Source organism: Drosophila hydei, unplaced genomic scaffold (assembly GCF_003285905.1).
Source record: "Drosophila hydei strain 15085-1641.00,03,60 unplaced genomic scaffold, DhydRS2 tig00000001-arrow-pilon, whole genome shotgun sequence".
NCBI lineage: Eukaryota > Metazoa > Arthropoda > Insecta > Diptera > Drosophilidae > Drosophila > Drosophila hydei.
In genome coordinates, this window is record NW_022045643.1 from 3,303,515 (window position 1) to 3,323,811 (window position 20,297).

The window sequence follows — 20,297 nt, forward strand, 5'->3', positions numbered from 1 at the left end:
GCAGCTGCTGCATTTGGCTTGTGAGCGATTTTCAGACATTTCCTATGGCTTTTACATTGAAGCCCAGACACAAAATTAGTTGCCATTTAATATTTTGCGCTTCATTTGTTCAAGCCAAAGTGGTAACAAAGGCAGAAAAATATAAATAATAACATAAAAACATAAAACAATATACATTTTGAGCAAAGTAATTAATTAATCTTGTTGTTTACTGGGCAGGTTGGCGTTGATGATGAACCGAATCGTTAGGGTCGATTGGACGGGCTACTTCACTTGAAACTTTCAATATTTGGCTGTCGATATCTTTGTTATGCATAATAATAATTGGTTTAGTATTTTATTTTTATTTTTTGCTAAATTTTTGTCCATTTTCGCTTACACTTTTATTCGGACAGGGCAAACGCTCGTCTTTTGAAAGTGAATGTTTGTTATTGTTTTTGTGAATTGAGCAGTTGGACTTTGTTGTTGATTGCGCATCAGTTGAACAATTTTCTATAATGTTTTTAAGTTTATTGATTGTTTTTGTTGTTATTATAAATATTTGTACAGTTTGTCTAGCGCTCGCAGCTGGCACTCAGCTGCTGAAGGGCTCATCTTTGGGGACCTTGAAGCTATTGTGAAAGTGAAATGTGAATTGTGATCTTAGAAGTTCGAATCACGTTTTTGATCTGTATTCATAACTAGGTATTGCTATTGCCATATTCCCACGCAACTTGCATTTAAAATTCCAATTGCATATGATCTGCGAATGACAGCCCATAGACAATCATACCACGTGAGCCCGCTGAAGTGAAAGCTAAGAATGGCTCACAAAGACGCCGAAACTGATGACTTCGCATTTGAAATGCCAGACACAAAAGCAGCTCATGTACTTTACAAGATAATTATCGCAGTTACACAATGGCTGTAAATGGTTTTACATTACCAATTACAAGAGCGGAAACCTAAACCACAAATCGGAGCAGCTTCTGGCAGGGGGCTTCTATTGCAGCTGACCTTGACGCCATCAAATGAAATCAAGATGCAACAATCAACGTGCACAGCATCCCATTGACAATACAAAACGCGACGCTGATGACAATTAAAGATTAATGATTTTAAATCGCCGTCGACCTTGGAATAACTTCGACTCCAACTAGCCCAGACTGAGTGTCGTTGTGGGCAGCTCTCAATTGGTAGCAAATCATCTTTGTGACTGAACACTCGAGTCATGCGCTAATTGGTTAGCAGCCGAGGGTTTCCTGGAGCGTTTTTCCTTCTGCAATCTATAACAAATTGGAGCCGCTTCCATTTCAAGGATTTCCTAGACAACATTCCCACGTCCACCGAAGAAAAACAACAAAACCTTTCGAAACTGTCGCAAAATAACAAAAGTGACAAGCCAATAACACGAAATGCTCTCCAGGCACAACTCAATTGTTGAGAGCGTTACGAAGTATTAGAGTGGCTCGGCAATGGCCTCCAGAGCGCATCGCACAGCGCATTGACTCAAAGGTTACCCAAATTGGCCCACAATCAGGTTCAATTGCCTTTAAAGCCAATTGCCAATTGATAATTTCTGCTTTGACCGTCTCGAATTCAATTTGCAATCAGACATGCTCTGGCACCTAAAAATCTGTGTCTTTATGTGTGTATGTATGTGTGTGTGTGTGTGTGCAGTTGATGCCAATTAACGCATGATTTGAAAATTTTTAATAATTTCTTCAATTTTGTATATTTTGCACCACGTGCTGCAGCATTGATCAATTAAGTAAGGTTGTCAAAAACGACAAAGAGTGCGGTAGACGGAGGTGCACGACTAGAAAATACCCCTACCATTGTGGTGGGCAATTGCTTTACTGATTTTGGTAGAGATTTGAAAAGGTTAGCCGATATTTCTTTAGTACGTATTTGATTTATACTAAAAGAGAATCTATATACAAAAATAGATAGTTCAAGTTATAAAATTGGTCGAGATATTTGTATAAAATACTTTTTTAAAAGCAATTTCTTTAAAATTTAATGTTCCTAGATCTTATACGTTGCGAGCTTGGCTTAGCCAATTCAGTTCAATTGCCTCTAGCATACGCCCAATCCAAACTAATATACCCTGATTGGACAGTTTCAAGATGACCCTAGTCAAGGTAACGCCTACTTATATATTCCATCCAACGTTAAACAAATATTATTTATATAATAATTAACTCGTTTTTATTTTGCTATTGTTGTTGTTGTTGCTTGAATCTAAAACACTTTTCAAAAAATTAAACAATTATATCAAATTTAGCTCATTTCTTGGACAAGTTTTTACATAGAGCTTTTCATACATGGCATATATTACTATATACAATATCTGCTATATCGTAGTCATCTAAGCAATTGACAGAATTAGCGAACTAAGACATAAGTTAACTTTCCACATCATAGTTGAATCAATTTCGTTGCTTGTTTTTTTTTCAGTGCACAAAAATGGTTTAAATGCAAAAAGTGCTTTTTACTTCGTTTCGATTTTGATGTAATATTTGTTTTTCTTTTTATATTTAATAGTTAAATATTCTTGTTTTTAAAGCTATATGTTTAAAAATACAATTGTTAAGCAACAAAAATGAAGTATGCATTAAGAATATCGTAAATTGAATATTTTTCTCTCATTTTCCAGGTTTTTTTTTTGGTTTTTGTAACTACATAAGTTTGTATAAAAAAATATATAATTTGAGTAACTCAATGTATTTTTTGCTTGGATGTACTCCCTGAAAACCTCTGCAAAATATATATACAAAACTAAGTCTTTTTTTTTTTTGAATGGCTTGCAAGGCCTCAAGGAGACCTAGAACCAAATCGTATTGCTTATAAACTAAACATGCTAAAAAAATATTGTAAATGTTTGCAAATTTTGGTTTTTCTTTTTGTTTATGTTTTCGTAATACTCTTTTAGAACAGAGAGAAAGCGAGTGAAATAGACGGACAGAGGAAGAGGAAGAAAGTGCTATCAAAATCTGTTTAGCTCGTTGCGATTTTACACTAAGATCAATAAAACTTTCATGTGTATGTCTCAATCCTTGAGCTTTTAAGCTAGTTAACTTTATAGAATTGGTACTAAAATGTACTCAACAATTAATATACATTTAAGTTTAAGCTATTTTCTCATTTTTCTTTATATAATTGCATTCGCATGTGTACTAAAACGTGCTAAAACGGACAGTTTTGGTGCTGTGTGTGTGCTAGTTAGGCACTCGAATATATAGTTAAAACTAGGTGTACTAATAGTTTAGCTATGCGCTTCTTCTTTCATGAAAAATGTACAAACTGTGGGCGCAGTTTTATTACTTTGTTGTTTTTTTTACATCTAACAATAGTTAGATTTCTAGGAAATAAACAGAGCTAATCCCGGCCGGCTCCTGCTACAAACTACACTAAAAAGTATATTTCTCATCAAATGGTATACGAATAGTGTATATAGTAAATATATATATAGATATAAATATATATATATATATAAATATACATCCCTAGGTATAGCACTGTTTGCATTACGATTCTTTTGTTGTTATTTTTTTTTTTGTGTTATGCACAGTAGATTATTTCCATATATTCTCATTTGCCCAATTTATTGGGCTTCCGTGGATCCGCTGTAAACCTTCATGATGTCCTGAATGGCTGAGAGTGAACCAAAGATAAGGGCGCCAACGCCGCACAACATGATGATGATATTCTTCCACAGTATCCAATTGCCAGGACCAAACCCGGAATCCCAGTGCACAACAAGCTCAATGATAACCTAAGATGAGATAACGATTCATTTGTTTAGTTTCGGTTGTTCATAGCTCAAACTGTTGAGGTAGCACTTACCGGAAAGATCAAGCCGAGTATGGAGAAGCAGAAGGCGCCAATAAGACCCATAAATGGCGCTATGGTTGGCACTGAAATGGCCAGCACTACAGCAGCAGTTACCAAAACGGTGCTACAAGTATATATCAGAGACTATAAGGCCAGGGAACTTGTGGAATATGTTATCTTAGCTTACCGCAGCACATAGTTGACGAATATTGGACGCTTGGTGCAGCGCTCCTTGATGGCATCCCAGACAATCTCCAGGCACACGAAGAACTGCAGTCCAAATGTGCAATAGACAGCCAGGGCAATCAATACCTTCACGGCCTGGGCAGGCCATTCCTCGATGGGGAGATTCAATGTGATGCTCTCGCCGGTTTCGTTGCCATAGCGCAGATAGCCAAGGAAGCCGAGGAGCATGTAGATCAGTGTAACACCTGACATGCCCTGGCTGAGAACACCGCAAATGCCAAGGAAGTTCTTTGGTGTCTTCATATTGTTTTCCAGCGGCATGACCACACCAATTGCTTCCATGGCAAAAATAGTTATGGAGAAGAAGGCGGGCAAGGTAGACAGAGTAAACAGGGAACGTTCCTCAATTGGTGGCAGATCCTGGACCAGATAGTAGAATGTGATGCCCAAGCCGAGACCCATGAATACATTGGCAACCATCGAAACGGGCGCGAGGTACTTGAGATTGGGCACCCAGGCAATCAAGATCAATGGCACGAGCATTATGCAGATGATCACACGTGGCTCAATATCGCGTCCCAGCCAATGCACCAGCACTTGCTCAAAGTTCTTGGCTACAATGACCGTATAGACGGAACAGGTGCCAAAATAGGTCAGAAACAAGCCAAACAATATGGAAAACTTTGCCACGGGCGCAAAGCCACGCAGGCTCTTTGGACCCTTCTGGAATGCAGCCTCTGCGATTTCAGCGAATGTCATCTTGGTGCGACGAGTCTTATAGTACAGCTTGTGACCGCATTTGACCTGCAGATAAAGTCATTAATAACCAAGCTCTACTCAGATGTTTTTGGACTCTATAGATACTAACCAGCACGTAACTGCAGTGCGTGCAGATAAAGGCAGTGAAGATGGTGGCAATGATGCCCATAACCAAGCCCGAGTACATAAACGCAAATGGCATGCCCAAAATGCCAGTACCCAATGAGGCCTTCAGCAAATGCGTCAAAGTTTCATTATCACTAAAGTGAAATAAGACAGAGAGAGTGAGTGTCAAAGAGAGAGAGTTGAGATGGTCCTTATGTGGCTGCTGGGGACTTACGTAGTGGGATGCTCATTTTCGCGCATTGTGAACGGATCGAAATCATTGTTAGCCAAGGCCTGCTCGGCATCTGATTTGCGTGGCTGAATCTTGTATCTGTAAAAGAAGAACGATAAGAATAAAATTAGTTAAGTTCCAAGGTAGTTGGCCTTTGCTCGTATCAATGCCACCTCAGCTCCACATGAGTGGGTTCTAAGTCGCTCGTTGTCATGCTAGTATCTTAACCGATCTGTACACTGGTCACAACTAAAAGCTACAAGTGAGTGCACCATTTTCTTTATATATGTTGTATACGTCAGTCGTAAGTGAAATTCTTCGGCTTTGGAATTGCTGCATCTGCAATTATCGTCAACGCGTCTCACTCAAAGTTTTCAAGTGTGCAACGCTAGAGAAACAACAACTGGCAGCCGAATTTGGACAATAAATGCGATCCAATTGTGATTGGCCGGTTGGTTGCAGTTGAGCTCAGCCTGATTGCAAGCTGCCCGTGCATTGCATCAGCCGCAATCAGCAAACAATACAAAATATTATTGCCTACTTTTAGGCTGATCAATTAAATTTATAGTTTCAATTATTTTCAATATGATATATTTGATGCACGGGCAGCTTGATTGATAAAGTATTGCAACTGTGCAATAGCATAAATATAAATAAGAAAAAATAACATTACCTACTTTTAGGCTGTGTATGAAAATTAATGCAATTTTCAATTTTTTTTAATATTTAAAATATTTTAAGTATATATTACGAAAGAAAGTCAGTTTTAAAGCAAAATAAGCAAATATACATATACATATATTATATATATAAATAAATTTAATTTGTCGCTGATTATATTAAAGATCTTTGAAATATTGTTATCTCTATGGATTTTCTGCTTTGTCATGATTGTCTGCTTGAACATGTAATTAAAATACACTTGAATATATATCTAGTCATTTACTTGAAAACCTCAAAATCATTTCCTGCACAAACTTTCTGTGGCATAGTCTGATAAGCAAATAACAAACCACACATAAAAAGATGTCTTTACTTTGGCTACGCATTAATCTATATACATATATATGAATACATATTTGTATATATATTTAAATATATATTACTTCTTATTATTGCTTTCGTTAAAGCAGTTTGATTATAAGCTCATTAAATTGTGTATTATCATTTGAAGTGCAAGGTTGGCTCACAAAAATAATATTAAAAGGTCGTCTGCCTGATTATGTCCGATTTATGCTTTTCGTATTTCCGAAAAATAATTTATTTTAATTTGTACGTTACAACATTTTATGTATATGTGTAATATATATTTGTTATCAGTTAGCTGATAACTCAGTTTCTACCCGTGTTCATCAATATTTTTATTACGTTTTTCAATTATCATTCAAATATTTGCATTGAGAGAGGGAAAAATAATATTTGCATTCGAAAAATATAGTAAATAACACGCAAATACTAAAATAATAACGACAACGTCAAGAGTTTTGAAAAATATACTTGCAAAGTTTGAACCTGGACTAAAGAGCAATATACGTATATATATATATATATATATATATATATATAATTATGTATTTTCCCTTGTAGACTTTCAGCTGAGTATTGCACCTATATGATTAGTCTAAAACAAGTATATAACTAGATCTAGGTCCAGAGTCGACGCTATATACTAAAGCCCGACAATTGTTTGCAATTATAGGTCAGCTGCTGCTTAGTTAATAACTGCGATCATCAGCTATATATATGTACACACAAAATATCGCGCCATGACTGAATTAATTTTTGTGGCGTCTGACAAATTGGTGAGCCGTGTGACATTTGGCGGCATTATTGTACAGCAATTTGTCTAGCTAAGCTTACATTTAATTGCCTGGCACGCAGAGGCAATTGTCGGCTGATTTAGTTAGCATATTAGATCTGTTAAAAGAGAGACTCACTTGTTGGTACCGTCGCCGGGCAGGAACTGTTCCATTTCCTGCGGCGCATGCTTCGCGCTGCCGTCCTGCAATCAAACATCAATTATGTTAGTTCAACAATCAAATCGATAATCAAAGTCTTTGGATACTCACTATTACGTTCACCATTTTGTCTGTGTTATTTCACTGCTATTTTCGCTCAGTGCACAGTCTGCAAGTAGAAGAATTGTTAGAAATTATTAGTTACAGCTGGAATGCGTAGGAATTAATAGAATTTGCCTGATTGAATCAGCAGACGTTGGTTTGATCAAATTTCAATCGACTGGACAATGTCTTTAATTTGTCCACATGTTATGCGTTCAATTGCCTTTTAATTGATTCGTGGGCCACCGCACATTTAATTTACGAGAAAAAGGCATTTGATTTAATTTATTGAAATTTATTCCCTTCGCTTTTTAGATGCTCGTTCGCCAAATCCAATGAGAGTCTATTGATTTTGTCTACGGTCTGTATCGGTCTGGCCATTCATCGACTTGAAATTGAAAATATTATACTTTTTCCTTGCACCTCTTAGTCGTGTTCCTCAGTTCGAGCAGCAACAGTTGGACAACAGCATGGTAAAGCAAAGAAAAAAACAATCCCTTCAACCGTTTTAGAGGTAAGCAAATCCAAAAATATAGATGCTGAATGCAAGAAGTGAACGAGCATTATGCAGTCAGTTGAGCTCGACTGCAACTCGTTCTGCTTGTTGTTGAGATTTGCACTTAAATGTTTGTCTGCTTGGACAATTGGCTCGGCGAATGACAACTTATATTCACTTCATTTCTTTATATTCCACTTAAATTCCATCTAATGAGTTCTATATTTAGAACCGCCTCGGGCGCTATCAATGAACTCTCGAGCTGTGCCCAAGCTGTTTTGTTTGTCGAAAATGTTCTTTTGGCCCTGTCACTGAGCTGATGAGAGTCGAAACGCGGACTTGTTTACGCGTTGCGGATCTATTATTAATATATAGTTAAATCTGTGGCAAAAATTGAATTTTGTTCTCTGCCATTGCACATGTGCTACATTTCACATCATCGAGTGGTGAAATTGTCACAAGTTTTTGGGGGGCGGCACATTTGCTTGTCGCATGCGTCAATAACAACAGCCTTGTACTTTGGCTTGGTGTCACAATTTGGCTTTCTAATTTAGCTGCTGGCTATTAACACTCTGTTGGCCTTGGACAAAATTTAGTAGCTCAAACGAAGTGAGAATAGACGGCACGTTGAGCTCAGCTGTAGCCATAACTAAGCTTTTCTGTACGTCAAATTTCACATTGAGTATAACTACGTATGTGTAATATATCAAATGGCAAGTTAAATGTGCTTTCTCGGCAAATTACATGAATATTCAATCGGCCGCGTAGACATATTTCATTATTCATGTTTCGGTTCTTTATTGCCTTTTGTTTATCATTTTGAATCCCGCTTACTTTTGCACATTTTTTAGCAAGGTTGAACGAACCTCTAGACGTAAGCTGACAGAAACCAAATTGGAGGTGAACACGAGTCGAATTTTCTTGAAATTCGTTATTAAACAACGTTATTTAATAACAAATCTCTACAGCCGCAGTTTAAATCTGCTTAAACAGTAGCTTCATAAGACTTAAGATTTTATAAATTTATGATCGAGAACCAATTGCTTACGTCGCTGATTCGCTAACACTGATAAATCACGGACCAGATAAGATACTGCTGCAGCACTATCAAAACATATCGAATCCGGAACTTGCCGGCATGAATGAAATACATTGTGTTTGCGGCAATATAGAGTGGGGTCTATTACCCGAAGGAACATATAAAAAAATATAAATGTATAGGTACATATATATTTATATAGTCATCATGTATTAAACAGCACACACGAAAGAACCTTCACCCAGTGCGAGTCTATTAAAATTGGCACAGTTTATTTAGTTCGAGTTCTTGTTCATGTTAGATTTCGGTTATATTTAGGTCCAATCACACGTCCCCCCATGTCTCATTTATTATCTTTGTTACAGTGCAAAACCGACCAGAACTGGTTTCGTGTAACCTTTAGATAACGGATCGATTTATATCAGTGCCAAAAAAAAATAAAATAAAAAAAAACTAAAACCACCATAAAACAACATTGTGTTGCGTGCACAGATATAAACTGCGGCATGACATATACAAAAGTGAAAACTATATATAATACTGATAGATGTAGTAAATTGATGCCCTTTAAAAGTTCACTTAATGTTCTGGCTGTCATTTCATTGGAATTTCTTAGAAATTGCCAAAAATACACACGATTTCATCATCTCAATTAACTTTCAGTCTCATTTAGTATCTTTGGCATTGTGTGTGAATTTCCTGCTTTAATTGAAGCTGATTGTGTGTTGAGGAAATGTCGTGTAGTCGCAGAAGTAAAGATTAAAATATCTGTTAAGAGGAGCAGTCGCATTTTCTACATTGTGCATGTTTCTGAAGCTGGCTAGCCAATGATAAATTCGGAAAGAGTCATCGATGCTCTGCCCACAAGACTAAAATAAATTCGTTTTGCAAATTCTCAGGCGAAACAACCTTGAAAATGAAATTTTGACAAAGACTGAACCAATTTAGCATACTGTATTGAAAAATATTCAAACGAAAACAACAGAAAATGAAATAAGACGTAGCAAAGAGTAAAAACGCATTAAGATCTACCTAACTGAATCACATCTGTTGTGCACTGTTAGCTAAGGCATTTAGAGCATTCTGCAGCATAGTTTCCAAGAGTTTTAAGAGAGAGAGAGAGAGAGGGAGAGAGAGCGCGCTGTTGCGCCTATGTGACGTCATCTCATTGCTCATTGCTCTCTGAGCAATTCAGCGCAGCATCCTGCTGTCAGAGTCCGCTCACACTCTGATGCAAACAGCCAGGCCCCTAAACAAAACGAACACACGTGTTCCAATTTTAGAAACAAAATTTGGTTAGCCACATGCACAGCTAGATATATATCATAGAATTAATAAAAAATTTATTAAATAGTTATTTTCTGATATCATTAACGAGAATTCTTAAAAAAAAAAACTGATAAGATACGAAACGAAATGGAGTTCACGAAGGTTTATTTAATTGGCCATAAGTCGAATTGTGGTACAACTATGTATGTGTGTATAGTTATATATCTCTAAAATAATTATGTTTATATTTAGCTTCAAGTTTATGTGGGAACGCGCAATGTTTCGCAGAAATTTCATCAGCTGAAAATCTTTGCTCTGACTTATGTTGCATTTGTGTAAGCAGAAATGTTATTTTTATGAATTCGAACCAGCCTCAGCGGGCTTTTTCAATAACAGTATTACGTTTCAAAATGTTTACAGTGAAAGCGTTATAATACAGCGTTATAATATATAATGAGGCAGTGGTAGTAGTAACCGTAATAAAGGCAAGTCTAATCGGATTTTTTATTTACGCTCTTTTAGTCTCAGATCAACAATATGTATATGACGTCGGTAATAGAATTTTATATCTGCTGTTCAAATAAAGCCGTCGTTTTCAGGTAGCATTTACCGACTTATAAAAACCATATTATTATTATCATTGCGAGCACGTGATTCGCTCTGAAAGTGCAACTGCATGCTTTCGTAATATATATACATATATATATATATATATATATATATATATATGCGACTGGGGCCGTCAACAATGTTAGGCAATTCATAGGTAATTACCATTTTGTAGATAAGTGCAGTAGGAGCTGACATAGCTATAAACAATTAGAGTGCATCCAAGTGCTTCGTTGCATAAGCAGATAAGATTCGTGTACTTTATCAATGCAGTCGGATTATATACTAGATAGCTTACAATAGCTGATAAATGCATATTCCCATGCATAAATTGAAACAGGGCTCGACTTCTGGGATGGTTCTTTTACCAGCGAGCGAGTGATAACGTTGCAAATGCCACCTGAGCTGTGTGGTCGTTACGGTAATTGGCTGCATCTAAAAATAAATCAATTTGTCTTGAGGCCGAGCTGCTTCTACTCTCTACCACTAAGAATCCAAGGCAAGGCAGGGCGAGTCAAGTGTAAGGGCGCGTGCAAACAATTTGCACAAATTGACAGGCAAACAAGAAACCATATCGTAAAGAACAAACGTCAATTCGCGCTATAACAGAAACTAGCACCATAATAACAGTAAGCAAAGGGTTCGATGTCTAAATGGTCTAGAAGGTAGGATTATAATTATCATAGTTATGCTTCCGAACTGTCAAACTAGGCAAAAACTAATACTAGATATAAGATTCTTGACACTTATATAGCTTATCGATCAAAGACTAACTTTAAGTTGGATTTCCAATTGATATACTCTATTCTATTCTATTCAGAATATATTTTAAAGTTACTTGATCCTCATTGTGGACTTAACCTATCACCCAGACCAACTCTCAGGCATATATAGTTCTATAAATTGGATTATTTATTTCTATTTACTATTTTACTATTTATTTCTATACACTATTCACAATAAATATTTAAGTGTATTTCTTTAGCAACTTCAATGAATGCAATTCCCAATTCAAGTTATTTTACTTATCAAACAGCTAGTGGCATAAATTCCTATGAAAAAAAGCTTAAGCTAAATTTTGCTTATCATTAGAGATTTGCATTTCCAAGAGAAAAAATCCAATTGCTTCCCACGCAACAACAGTTGCTGACGTTGACCCTGCACAAAGTTCTTGCCCTTATATTTTCGCACGCTGACGTCACAAATTTTACTGCGTCTTTTGTTCCATTTGCCTTTTTTAATGTTAATTATCGCAGCACACTAAAATCAATAGCGCCACGCGACATTGAAAATTGTTGGTTGCGGAATGACAATAGATAAAGCTGAGGTGTTTGCTGAGCACTGAAGGTCGCTTCGGCATTATTTGACATTTTATGGTCGATTCTAATTCTCTTGTTTGTTCAATTTGAGGAGCTTTTTCAATAATGCAATATCCTAGGGCTCCTCTCCACATCAGCTCGCATTTGTGTGCAAAGGCGCGGCGCTGACTTACATTGTTGTGGCCCTTTTTTACCTGTACTATACCTAGACACTATACACAGTTCGATTTCTCCCTTTAAATGCTCAATTATAGCTACACTACGTACTTAGCTGTTGAAAAAACACGGCACATCAACAATTTTAATGAAGCTCATGCACACAACGGCAACAGCAACAACAGCTACACCATCTGTAATCGAACAACAACAAACAAAACCAATTTCTGCACAACCGAATGGTGAATTAGAAAGCGCGCGCTTAATTTGTATTGTCGTTAACCGTTAGGTGATATAAATTTCATTCATTAATGAAAATGATTCGAAAATGCTATGCAAATCGGAAGTGTGTGTCAAAGGTCGCCAAAAATGCCGCCACAACGTAATACGCAAGTGGAAAGAACTAAAGGGCGAACAGGTGCAAAAGCTGGCAGTCAAGCTTCAGCTTCGCTGTAGCTGTTGCTGTCGCTGTCGACGTCAGCTGCGCAGCGAGCGCTTGCTCAGTTTTGCTTACGTTGCAGGCGCGTGTCAACACGTTAAGGGAAATTTTCTTTTGACCTGTCAGACTTTGTATGAATACATATCTCGTGGTTGGTCTTTAAATGGTTTAAAAATACTGTATAACAATATGCAACGGATTCTCGTACCCACACAATATCGAAATATAATTGACGTTAATCTTTTGTTGTTCAGCAGGCCCCGTGAATACGTTGAATAATAATGATTTAACCAACAAATTGGACATACAGATTTTTTGTGTTTATTTTTGGGTCACATTTTGTATGTCTGCCTGTCTGTGGGTATCTTTCATCTGTGCACGCTTGTGTAATTCTGACATTTGCTCATTAGTTTAGAAAGACTGTACATACTTAATTGGGCCATGTTAACGACTCTCTTGCATTTGATCATCCAATCTTAATGCTTTACTATTTCCATGCATTCCGTCTTCTAATTCTAGACTCCAAATTTGTGCCATGTGCTTGAAACTTTTTTTTGCTTATGCTCTTCGCATGCACGACTAAAAAGGTCTTGTATGTAACATACACACGTATACATGTTTATATATATGCATATGTGTGTGTGTGCGCGCGTGTATGTACTTACTCTGCTGACTGTTGCGTTAAATTTTGCCTTCCTTTGATTGGCACTTGAACTAAGGACACAAATTGATTTTTAATTTACACAGTGATTAGTGTGCTCTTTTTCGTATTTATAAACAGATTCATGTAACGTTGTTGTTTTTTAACAATAACTAATATTAGGTTGAACGATTCACACGTTCTTGAAAATGTTTAGCAATTGCCGCACCGCTCGCAAAACATTGACCACGCGGCACCTAAGTCACACAGCAACTACCTCAGCGCGAGCCGACACTACTCGGTTTTATAGGAAAGAGCGCGCCAAAATGTTTCCGTTAAGCTGAATACACGCGACCGGCATGCTGAATGCGCAGAAGCAACTGAGTACAAAGAGTGAATGTAATTGTTCCTCTCTCATTCGCGCTCTCTCTCTCTCTCTCTCTCTCAAGGTAGCAATATCAAATTTGACTTGACAGTGCAGTTAGCACAGAAAGAGACGAAGGATAAACAATAGGAGAATATATGCAGGAGAATAGGTTGAGCTGGTACACTACCTACCCTCTTTGCTAGCGGGTCGAGTCATCAGAGGAGCGTCATATGAAGAAGGCAATCCCTTAATTTTCTGATGAAATTTCTTTAAATGTTTCATAACCAAACTCTTTGAAAGTTTTCTCTCTCAACGGAAACACGAAACTTTAAAATAGAAGCGCGTCTGGCATCCTATTTCGTTGCTGATAAAGATCCAAACTCAATTGCGTCAGCAAAAAAGTGGGCTGAAAACCTCTCTACAATTATAATAATAATTTTAAAAAAATACTATTATTATTAGTTATAATCACAAAATATTGAGGTGCAGATCAATTTCAGAAAAGTTCAAAGGCATTCACTTATCTGTCTATTAAAATGCAATGTCATGACGATTCGTATACAAATTCATGTGATATACGTCATCATTCTGGGGATTTCCATTCGATTGATAAACAAAACGACCATTTATATCTGGTGAAATTCGCATATGTTAAATTTTTTGTGCTGGTCATTATTGTTAGCCAAGTGAGATATGTGACAAAATCGTTATTCTTTTATAGCGGTGAAAACACGTGATAAGGCCGTGTGCCTTGGCATTGAATTTAGCTCCCTTTCAAGAAGTCATCAAAGGAGGCTTATGAACATTATATAATTTGTATATAATTATATAATTTCATTTTAAAAGTTTCCTTTTATGCAAATTCGTTGACTTTCAGTGAGACTAAGTCTGAGACTAGCATTTCAGATATCAGCACATTAAAGTACCACTAAACGTTATAATAAATAGATAAACATGTGTTAAATATTTAAACTCGCTCCCATTATCTAGACATTCGATTTCGATAAACTTGAATGATGATCAATGACAAATAAAAGCTGTTAAACAAGTTAGTTAGAAAGTCTTGACAAATTGTATATTACGATCTATTAAAATGTAAAAGTTTATTCCAAAAATCAGCGAATCCTTTTGTATACATTTGTTATATTTGACGTACAATATATAATTTAAAATGTTTATGCATAAAAATTATATGAAACCACTTTGCGATCCGTTTACAGCACTAAACGAAAGACTGGATTATGAATAAGAACAAAAAAATGCATATTATACATTAGATTTCAAATCTGTTAGCATAAAATCATAAACTCCATACAATGCAATCCTAACTTGAGCTGGGATTTAAACAAAAAATTTGTGAATTGCACAAGAAATTCTTACGTAATGCATTTGCATAGATATTATGAGTCTGGTACATGTGTATATGTATGTTAGATAAGTGTTTTATAGCCGTGTGAAGCACGTTGACTGTGTCTGTAGTTTCTATATGTGTTTGCCAGTTTGGAACTGTCTTTCAGTTACTATTGAGTTTCTGTTTGATCTATTGTAAATGTTAGAAGTGATTGATTGAGAGTAGTTTTCATTTCATTTATATTATATAGTTCTGATGCTGTGCTGTGTGTGTGTGTGTCAGTGTCTGCTTCAGTATGTGAGGTAAAAATTTCTTGCCAATGGACGTAAATACTTAAATATACATATATATGGCAGTACATTGGGGTCTTTCAAATTTGTTGTTGTTGCGTTGGTCTCTCCACTTAACCAAAATTTTCAATCTTTTCCACACACGCGCTATGCATCAGATTTTTGTCCATTTTGTTAACCCATTTGAAGCCCCGCGCTCTAAGGCTTCAAATAAATGAATCGTCAGTGCTCCTCCGGTGGGGTGCGAAACTCCGAGATCCAGTCGGTGACGCGCAATCGAAAGATTTCCGTCTTGGTCAGTATCCAGTCGCGATATTGATGCGGTATATACTCAACAAGCTTATCGGCAATGTCCGGATTCTTGAACATAATCATGTAAATTATGAGCACATTGATCATGAAGAGCAACAAAAATGTCATCAACGATGACAAAGCAACGCCTGATATGGTTGTAAGCCACTTCCTTCGGTTGCTGCTGTTTGTGGGCTTCTTCTTTTGATTGTTCTTTTGATTGGTTGTGGATTTAATGGAGCCTGCATTGACTGGTTTGATTGTGAGCTCGTTCTCAGCTGCAGCTCCTGATTTCTTGGACTTTGATTTCTTATTGGCTTTGCCGGACTTTTTGGATGTCTCGCTGCCATTGGCCTTTGTGCTCTGGTTGGACGTGGAGCTGGCATCGCCATCTCCTGACCCTGCCATTTGTGAAGAGCTGGCTTGACGCATCTGGGCGGCCAAACGTTCACGTTCAATGAATTCGGACTTGTAGTTTGCACAAACGTTCACCTGTAAAATGTGAGTAAATTGTACATGAAAAACCACTTAACTGAAGGGCCACTTTTCTTACAGTATTCTTGGCCGCCTGTTGGCAGTCCTTCAACGTTGAACAGCAGCCCACAATTTTCTGCCAGGCGGGCGTCAACGGATTGCCCTTCAAGTCCAAATAGCGCAGGCGACGCAGTCGACCAAAACTCAAAGGTAAATGCTCCAAGCAATTGTTGTACAAGTCCAAATGACGCAACTGCTCCAGTTGACCAAAGTCATCAGGCAGAATTCGAATTTGGTTCTTGCTCAGATCTAGCTTGATTAGCCGAGTGAGCGTGGTAAAATTGCGCTATGGGTCAGTAAACATATGCTCATTAAATAATTTATTTGTGTGTTTTTGTGTTTGAAACGTACGCCGAGTGTGACCAGCCGATTGCTGGAGAGATCTAGGAAGATAACCCGCTTGAACGAAGCCTGTGAAAGTAAAATATGAACTAAATATGAGTTGAATTTCAAACCGGAAGTTCTACAACCAAAAAGAAACCCCCGACAACAACTGTAAAATACAATATTTGGCAATTTTCCCGTGCCACTCAGTGTCCGAGGGGTGGTAGCTGCGCTGCCAAATCACAAAAATCAACCCCCTGAAGCATTTTTGGCTGCACACACACGCAAACTCACACACACATACATACACATACATCTTCCTCGTGCGGCGCTCTCAAGTGTAAATGCAATGCAGTCAACGTCAGCGTTAATTGCAAACCAGCCGGCAGCCAGGCAACAACAACAACAATAACAGTATTCAACTGCCTGTGCGAGCGAGACAAGCAATAACTGGCTAGACTTATGGTAGGCAGCGCTTTGTTTGCACTTGTTCGGTGGCAATCGCATCAGAAGGGCCAGATTCAGCTCAGTGCAGAAGATAATTAGCCATATACGTCGATATTATTGTAATTTATCGTGGTCCTGCAGCATATAGTTTACTTACAATTTCACGCACTGGTATTTCCGTCAGCTCGGAAAGGCTTAGATCACAGTTTTCATCTTCGACGCGTTCCTTTACCATCACTTTTACCTTGTCGACGACTTTTGGCATATTTGCTAGCTGTGTGCTATTTACTTTGTATATTAAATTCCTCACAACTATGACACAATTTTGAACGCCAACTACTCCAAATGAAAATCAAAACACAGCTGCACTCGCCAAAAGCCGCTCAGAGACTGCCGGCGCATGGTATGAAGCACGCGATGGTAATGCTTTACGTGAGCTGCACGGTTCAATTAAAGTGACGTCACAAATGTGCACGATGTAAGCTCAAACAGCTTTTGTACATGACTCCCTCAGTTGTAAAGCAAAAATAATTCTGAGTGCTCCATTTCTAAATGCAACAGCTAAACACATGGTGTATTTAGCTCAGCGGTACGACAGTCTGGCAACGCCAAAAAACCACCACCACTATCGAAGATTAAAGCCAACTTGTTTTTCTTAAGGACTTTACATTTATTTTGTAAATATTTCCATTTTTTTCTGATTAAAAATTAACTGACTGGCAGTTTAGTCCTCCTCTTCTTCGGCTGCAGCAGCACCACCACCCTGGTTCTTCTTCATGTTCTTCCTCTTAACACGTCCAGGACGGCCGCCACCGAAGGGCGACTTCAGGGAGAAGTCAATGTGCTTCTGCGAATCCAGACGCACAACGAATGATGGAATGTTGACCACCTGCTTGCGCACACTGCAACGATTTAAACAAGAAAGTATGTTAGTACATTCAAGTTGGTTTACTCAGCTCAGTGACTATAAAGTTAGAGCAAACTGTTCAGTGCAACTTACGCTATGCAGCTTTGCATTATGGTCTGTGTGAACAACTGGGTGATCAACAAACATGACCAAAAGACGTTGAGAGCCGGTGCAAACTCTCGAGCTTGTTCGACTCCCAAGTGGTCTTACTGAACATTAATTTCTTAGCAATTAGATTTGTTGCCTGGCGTTAATTTACCGAATGTGACGCTGACGAATCAACACGCGTGCATGATGGATAGACTTGGCCAATCCAAGCTTGAACACCTGGGTTTGCAGACGACGCTCCAAGAAGTCCTCAATCTTCAAGCCGAGCACGTAATCGAGCTTCATGCGAGACTCATCCAGGACACCAATGCGCACCAAACGACGCAGCAGAGCATTACCTAAATAATGCAAATTGTTATGTTAATAATTCTATTCAACTGAATCGTAACTGTTATTTAGTTATAATCAGTGTGTATTGGTTAACGTCAACGTATGTTCAGACAAGAAGTGTCAGAATTATATTTTTTAATACAGTTCATCATGACAAGGTTAGTAGTTGGGCAAAACATTGTTTGACAACTTACCTTGGAAAAGACGCTTCTCGTCTTTCTCATCCAAAGTCAGCAGCTCACGGGCAGCCTTACGGATCTTGGCCAGGGCGTACTTGACGCGCCACACTTCACGCTTGTTGCGCAGACCATATTCGCCAATGATCTTCAACTCCTGATCCAGACGCGCCTTTTCATAGGGGCGACGGGGAGTCACATAGGTCTTAGAGAAGACCGAGGGTATGCGGCCGTTAACCATGATTCCAACAATTCAACCGACACTGTAAAATTAGAGGTTAGATTTTAATCACTATATATAACGTGCATCCCTGCATATTTGCAATAGTTTATAAGAAATAACTCTTGTTTGGTTATTAAACCGGCATATTAGTCAAATATTTCAATATACTCTAGTTTATTTTTCAATATTTTCACAATTATTCAGGGGACCACAATTTATACGTACGTCCGGTTTGATGTTTCACGCTGAAAGAAAGAACGACCCGAAATTAGAGAGGAGATTTGCTTAACAGCCGCTGACCAACGAGAGACTGCTGTTAATGTTAGCATTAATGTTAAAGTCTGTTACGTGTGGAGTGAAATTATTGCCACTAAATGAAACAGTCTGGTAGCACTTTTTTGTGTGAATGGCAAATGACTATTATTGTTATCGGTTCATAAAAGAGTTGAAAAATTCAAAATGTTGTAAGTTTGTAAATCGTTTTTATTTTGCTTTAAATATCAAATTGTGTTATGCAGAAAAATAAAATAAAAAATTAATTTTATACAGCTGAACGCGCATAAAATTGTACTTCAGCTTTCCATTTCTTAAATGCGCTCACACGCATATACAACACGTAATTCCCCTTTGGCGCGGGCATTCCGGAAAAGAAATTGAAATTATTTATAATTCCTTTGATGATTATATCATGCTGTTCAAAAATAAGTTAAATATTAGTCGATTAAAAAAATTTAGCTCACGACAAACCTGGTAGGGACATGTGTGATTTATATTCGAGATTTTTAGAATGGGTCCCGTGGCTATAGCTGAGAACTTCGATGCGAACGATTGACGCATAAACAAACAGAAATCTATCGTCTCATTAAAAATTGATACGCGGTTATTTCTCGTAGTTTTATAAGCAGCCAAAGCAACCTTTAAAAAAGAACATCACATACTGAAATATAATTTAATTATGTGCGAAACACCCAAGTTACTTACAGAAACCTGATTGATTGGATTTTTGTAATGCATTTTCACATAAATATCTAAGTTTGTTTTATTATTTGTACTGAATATTTCGCAGCTTTCGAAGTTACAAAACTCTGGGTCCAAAGTTCTGCACTCGGCCTTGGTAAAAATAAAGATTCTTGCCAGGCATCCCAGCGTCGAGCAATGGATAACCAATAACAAAATTAACCGAAACATGTTTTACGTCCTAATGATAAATGACGACTGTATACAGAAATAAAATTTTGAAACTGCTGAATCGTTAACTAATTGCACTCTAATCGACCTATGCACTTAAATCCTATTTTTACATTTGTTCAGTACACATATATATTTAAATTTATATTTGAATTGCGGCAGAAATGAGAGCAGGAGAAAGAAAGCGGGTTAAATTAAGAACGAGGCAATACAGTTAGAAAGAGAGAGAATCGGGTATACAGAGAGATAATGAAGAATAGAGGTGGAACCAAGTGGGGTAGGTTGGATCGGCTGAGCCAGACAGAGTGTGAAAGAGAGCGACAGAGAGACCGACTAAGAAGAAAGATACAAGAAGAGTGTGAGAGAAAGAGAGAGAGAGACAGACAGAGAGTGACAGACATAAAAGGGAGTATCAAAAATAGTTGCAAAATAAAGGGAGTAAAATAGAGAGAGAGAGAGAGAGAGAGAGACTTGAAAAATGAATGGAGAGAAAATGTGAGAGAGAGAGGAAAAGAGAGAGATATATAATTAATATTTGCTGTTGTCATGAGTTGACAGCCATCAATCAAATAAGTGCAACAAACCATTCTATATTTGCAGCCAAATGGGGTTGCTTTTAATCACATAATTCTACAC

General features: G+C 37.6%; 4 protein-coding genes across 4 annotated transcripts; all 4 read right to left on the bottom strand.

The window, feature by feature from the left end:
• Nucleotides 1-2,767: 2,767 nt before the first annotated feature.
• On the bottom strand, nt 2,768-13,370 carry LOC111595667 (proton-coupled amino acid transporter-like protein pathetic). Its single transcript, XM_023309491.2, has 8 exons — nt 13,151-13,370; nt 7,168-7,225; nt 7,036-7,100; nt 5,102-5,197; nt 4,871-5,021; nt 4,004-4,806; nt 3,829-3,940; nt 2,768-3,757 (listed from the first exon to the last, which is right to left on the bottom strand). The coding sequence occupies exons 2-8, from the start codon at nt 7,180-7,182 to the stop codon at nt 3,587-3,589; spliced, it is 1,413 nt and encodes a 470-aa protein (XP_023165259.1). The 5' UTR covers nt 7,183-7,225; nt 13,151-13,370; the 3' UTR covers nt 2,768-3,586.
• Nucleotides 13,371-14,808: 1,438 nt separating this feature from the next.
• On the bottom strand, nt 14,809-17,125 carry LOC111595668 (leucine-rich repeat-containing protein 59). Its single transcript, XM_023309492.2, has 4 exons — nt 16,887-17,125; nt 16,310-16,369; nt 15,978-16,244; nt 14,809-15,916 (listed from the first exon to the last, which is right to left on the bottom strand). The coding sequence occupies exons 1-4, from the start codon at nt 16,992-16,994 to the stop codon at nt 15,356-15,358; spliced, it is 996 nt and encodes a 331-aa protein (XP_023165260.2). The 5' UTR covers nt 16,995-17,125; the 3' UTR covers nt 14,809-15,355.
• A 230-nt stretch (nt 17,126-17,355) lies between these two features.
• Nucleotides 17,356-18,778, bottom strand: LOC111595669 (40S ribosomal protein S9). Its single transcript, XM_023309493.2, has 4 exons — nt 18,699-18,778; nt 18,269-18,513; nt 17,896-18,082; nt 17,356-17,631 (listed from the first exon to the last, which is right to left on the bottom strand). Exons 2-4 carry the CDS (start codon nt 18,489-18,491, stop codon nt 17,454-17,456), a joined length of 588 nt encoding a protein of 195 aa, XP_023165261.1. The 5' UTR covers nt 18,492-18,513; nt 18,699-18,778; the 3' UTR covers nt 17,356-17,453.
• Nucleotides 18,779-18,994: 216 nt separating this feature from the next.
• Nucleotides 18,995-19,712, bottom strand: LOC111595670. The gene is made up of 3 exons (XM_023309494.2): nt 19,455-19,712; nt 19,221-19,388; nt 18,995-19,164 (listed from the first exon to the last, which is right to left on the bottom strand). The coding sequence occupies exons 1-3, from the start codon at nt 19,659-19,661 to the stop codon at nt 19,015-19,017; spliced, it is 525 nt and encodes a 174-aa protein (XP_023165262.2). The 5' UTR covers nt 19,662-19,712; the 3' UTR covers nt 18,995-19,014.
• Between the last annotated feature and the right edge of the window lie 585 nt (nt 19,713-20,297).

Excerpts from the sequence above, each read along its gene's own strand:
- LOC111595668 (XM_023309492.2), bottom strand. The coding sequence starts at position 16,994 with ATGCCAAAAGTCGTCGACAAGGTAAAAGTGATGGTAAAGGAACGCGTC. Across the intron at positions 16,370-16,886 it reads AAATACCAGTGCGTGAAATT|GCTTCGTTCAAGCGGGTTAT; the intron begins GTAAGTAAACTA and ends TTACTTTCACAG. Across the intron at positions 16,245-16,309 it reads ATCGGCTGGTCACACTCGGC|CGCAATTTTACCACGCTCAC; the intron begins GTACGTTTCAAA and ends ACTGACCCATAG.
- LOC111595670 (XM_023309494.2), bottom strand. The coding sequence starts at position 19,661 with ATGTTTCGGTTAATTTTGTTATTGGTTATCCATTGCTCGACGCTGGGA. Across the intron at positions 19,389-19,454 it reads ATCCAATCAATCAGGTTTCT|GTTGCTTTGGCTGCTTATAA; the intron begins GTAAGTAACTTG and ends TCTTTTTTAAAG. Across the intron at positions 19,165-19,220 it reads ATCACACATGTCCCTACCAG|CATGATATAATCATCAAAGG; the intron begins GTTTGTCGTGAG and ends ATTTTTGAACAG.
- LOC111595669 (XM_023309493.2), bottom strand. The coding sequence starts at position 18,491 with ATGGTTAACGGCCGCATACCCTCGGTCTTCTCTAAGACCTATGTGACT. Across the intron at positions 18,083-18,268 it reads CGAGAAGCGTCTTTTCCAAG|GTAATGCTCTGCTGCGTCGT; the intron begins GTAAGTTGTCAA and ends TGCATTATTTAG. Across the intron at positions 17,632-17,895 it reads ATTCGTCAGCGTCACATTCG|TGTGCGCAAGCAGGTGGTCA; the intron begins GTAAATTAACGC and ends AAATCGTTGCAG.
- LOC111595667 (XM_023309491.2), bottom strand. Across the intron at positions 5,022-5,101 it reads GAAAATGAGCATCCCACTAC|TGATAATGAAACTTTGACGC; the intron begins GTAAGTCCCCAG and ends ATTTCACTTTAG. Across the intron at positions 4,807-4,870 it reads CGCACTGCAGTTACGTGCTG|GTCAAATGCGGTCACAAGCT; the intron begins GTTAGTATCTAT and ends CTTTATCTGCAG.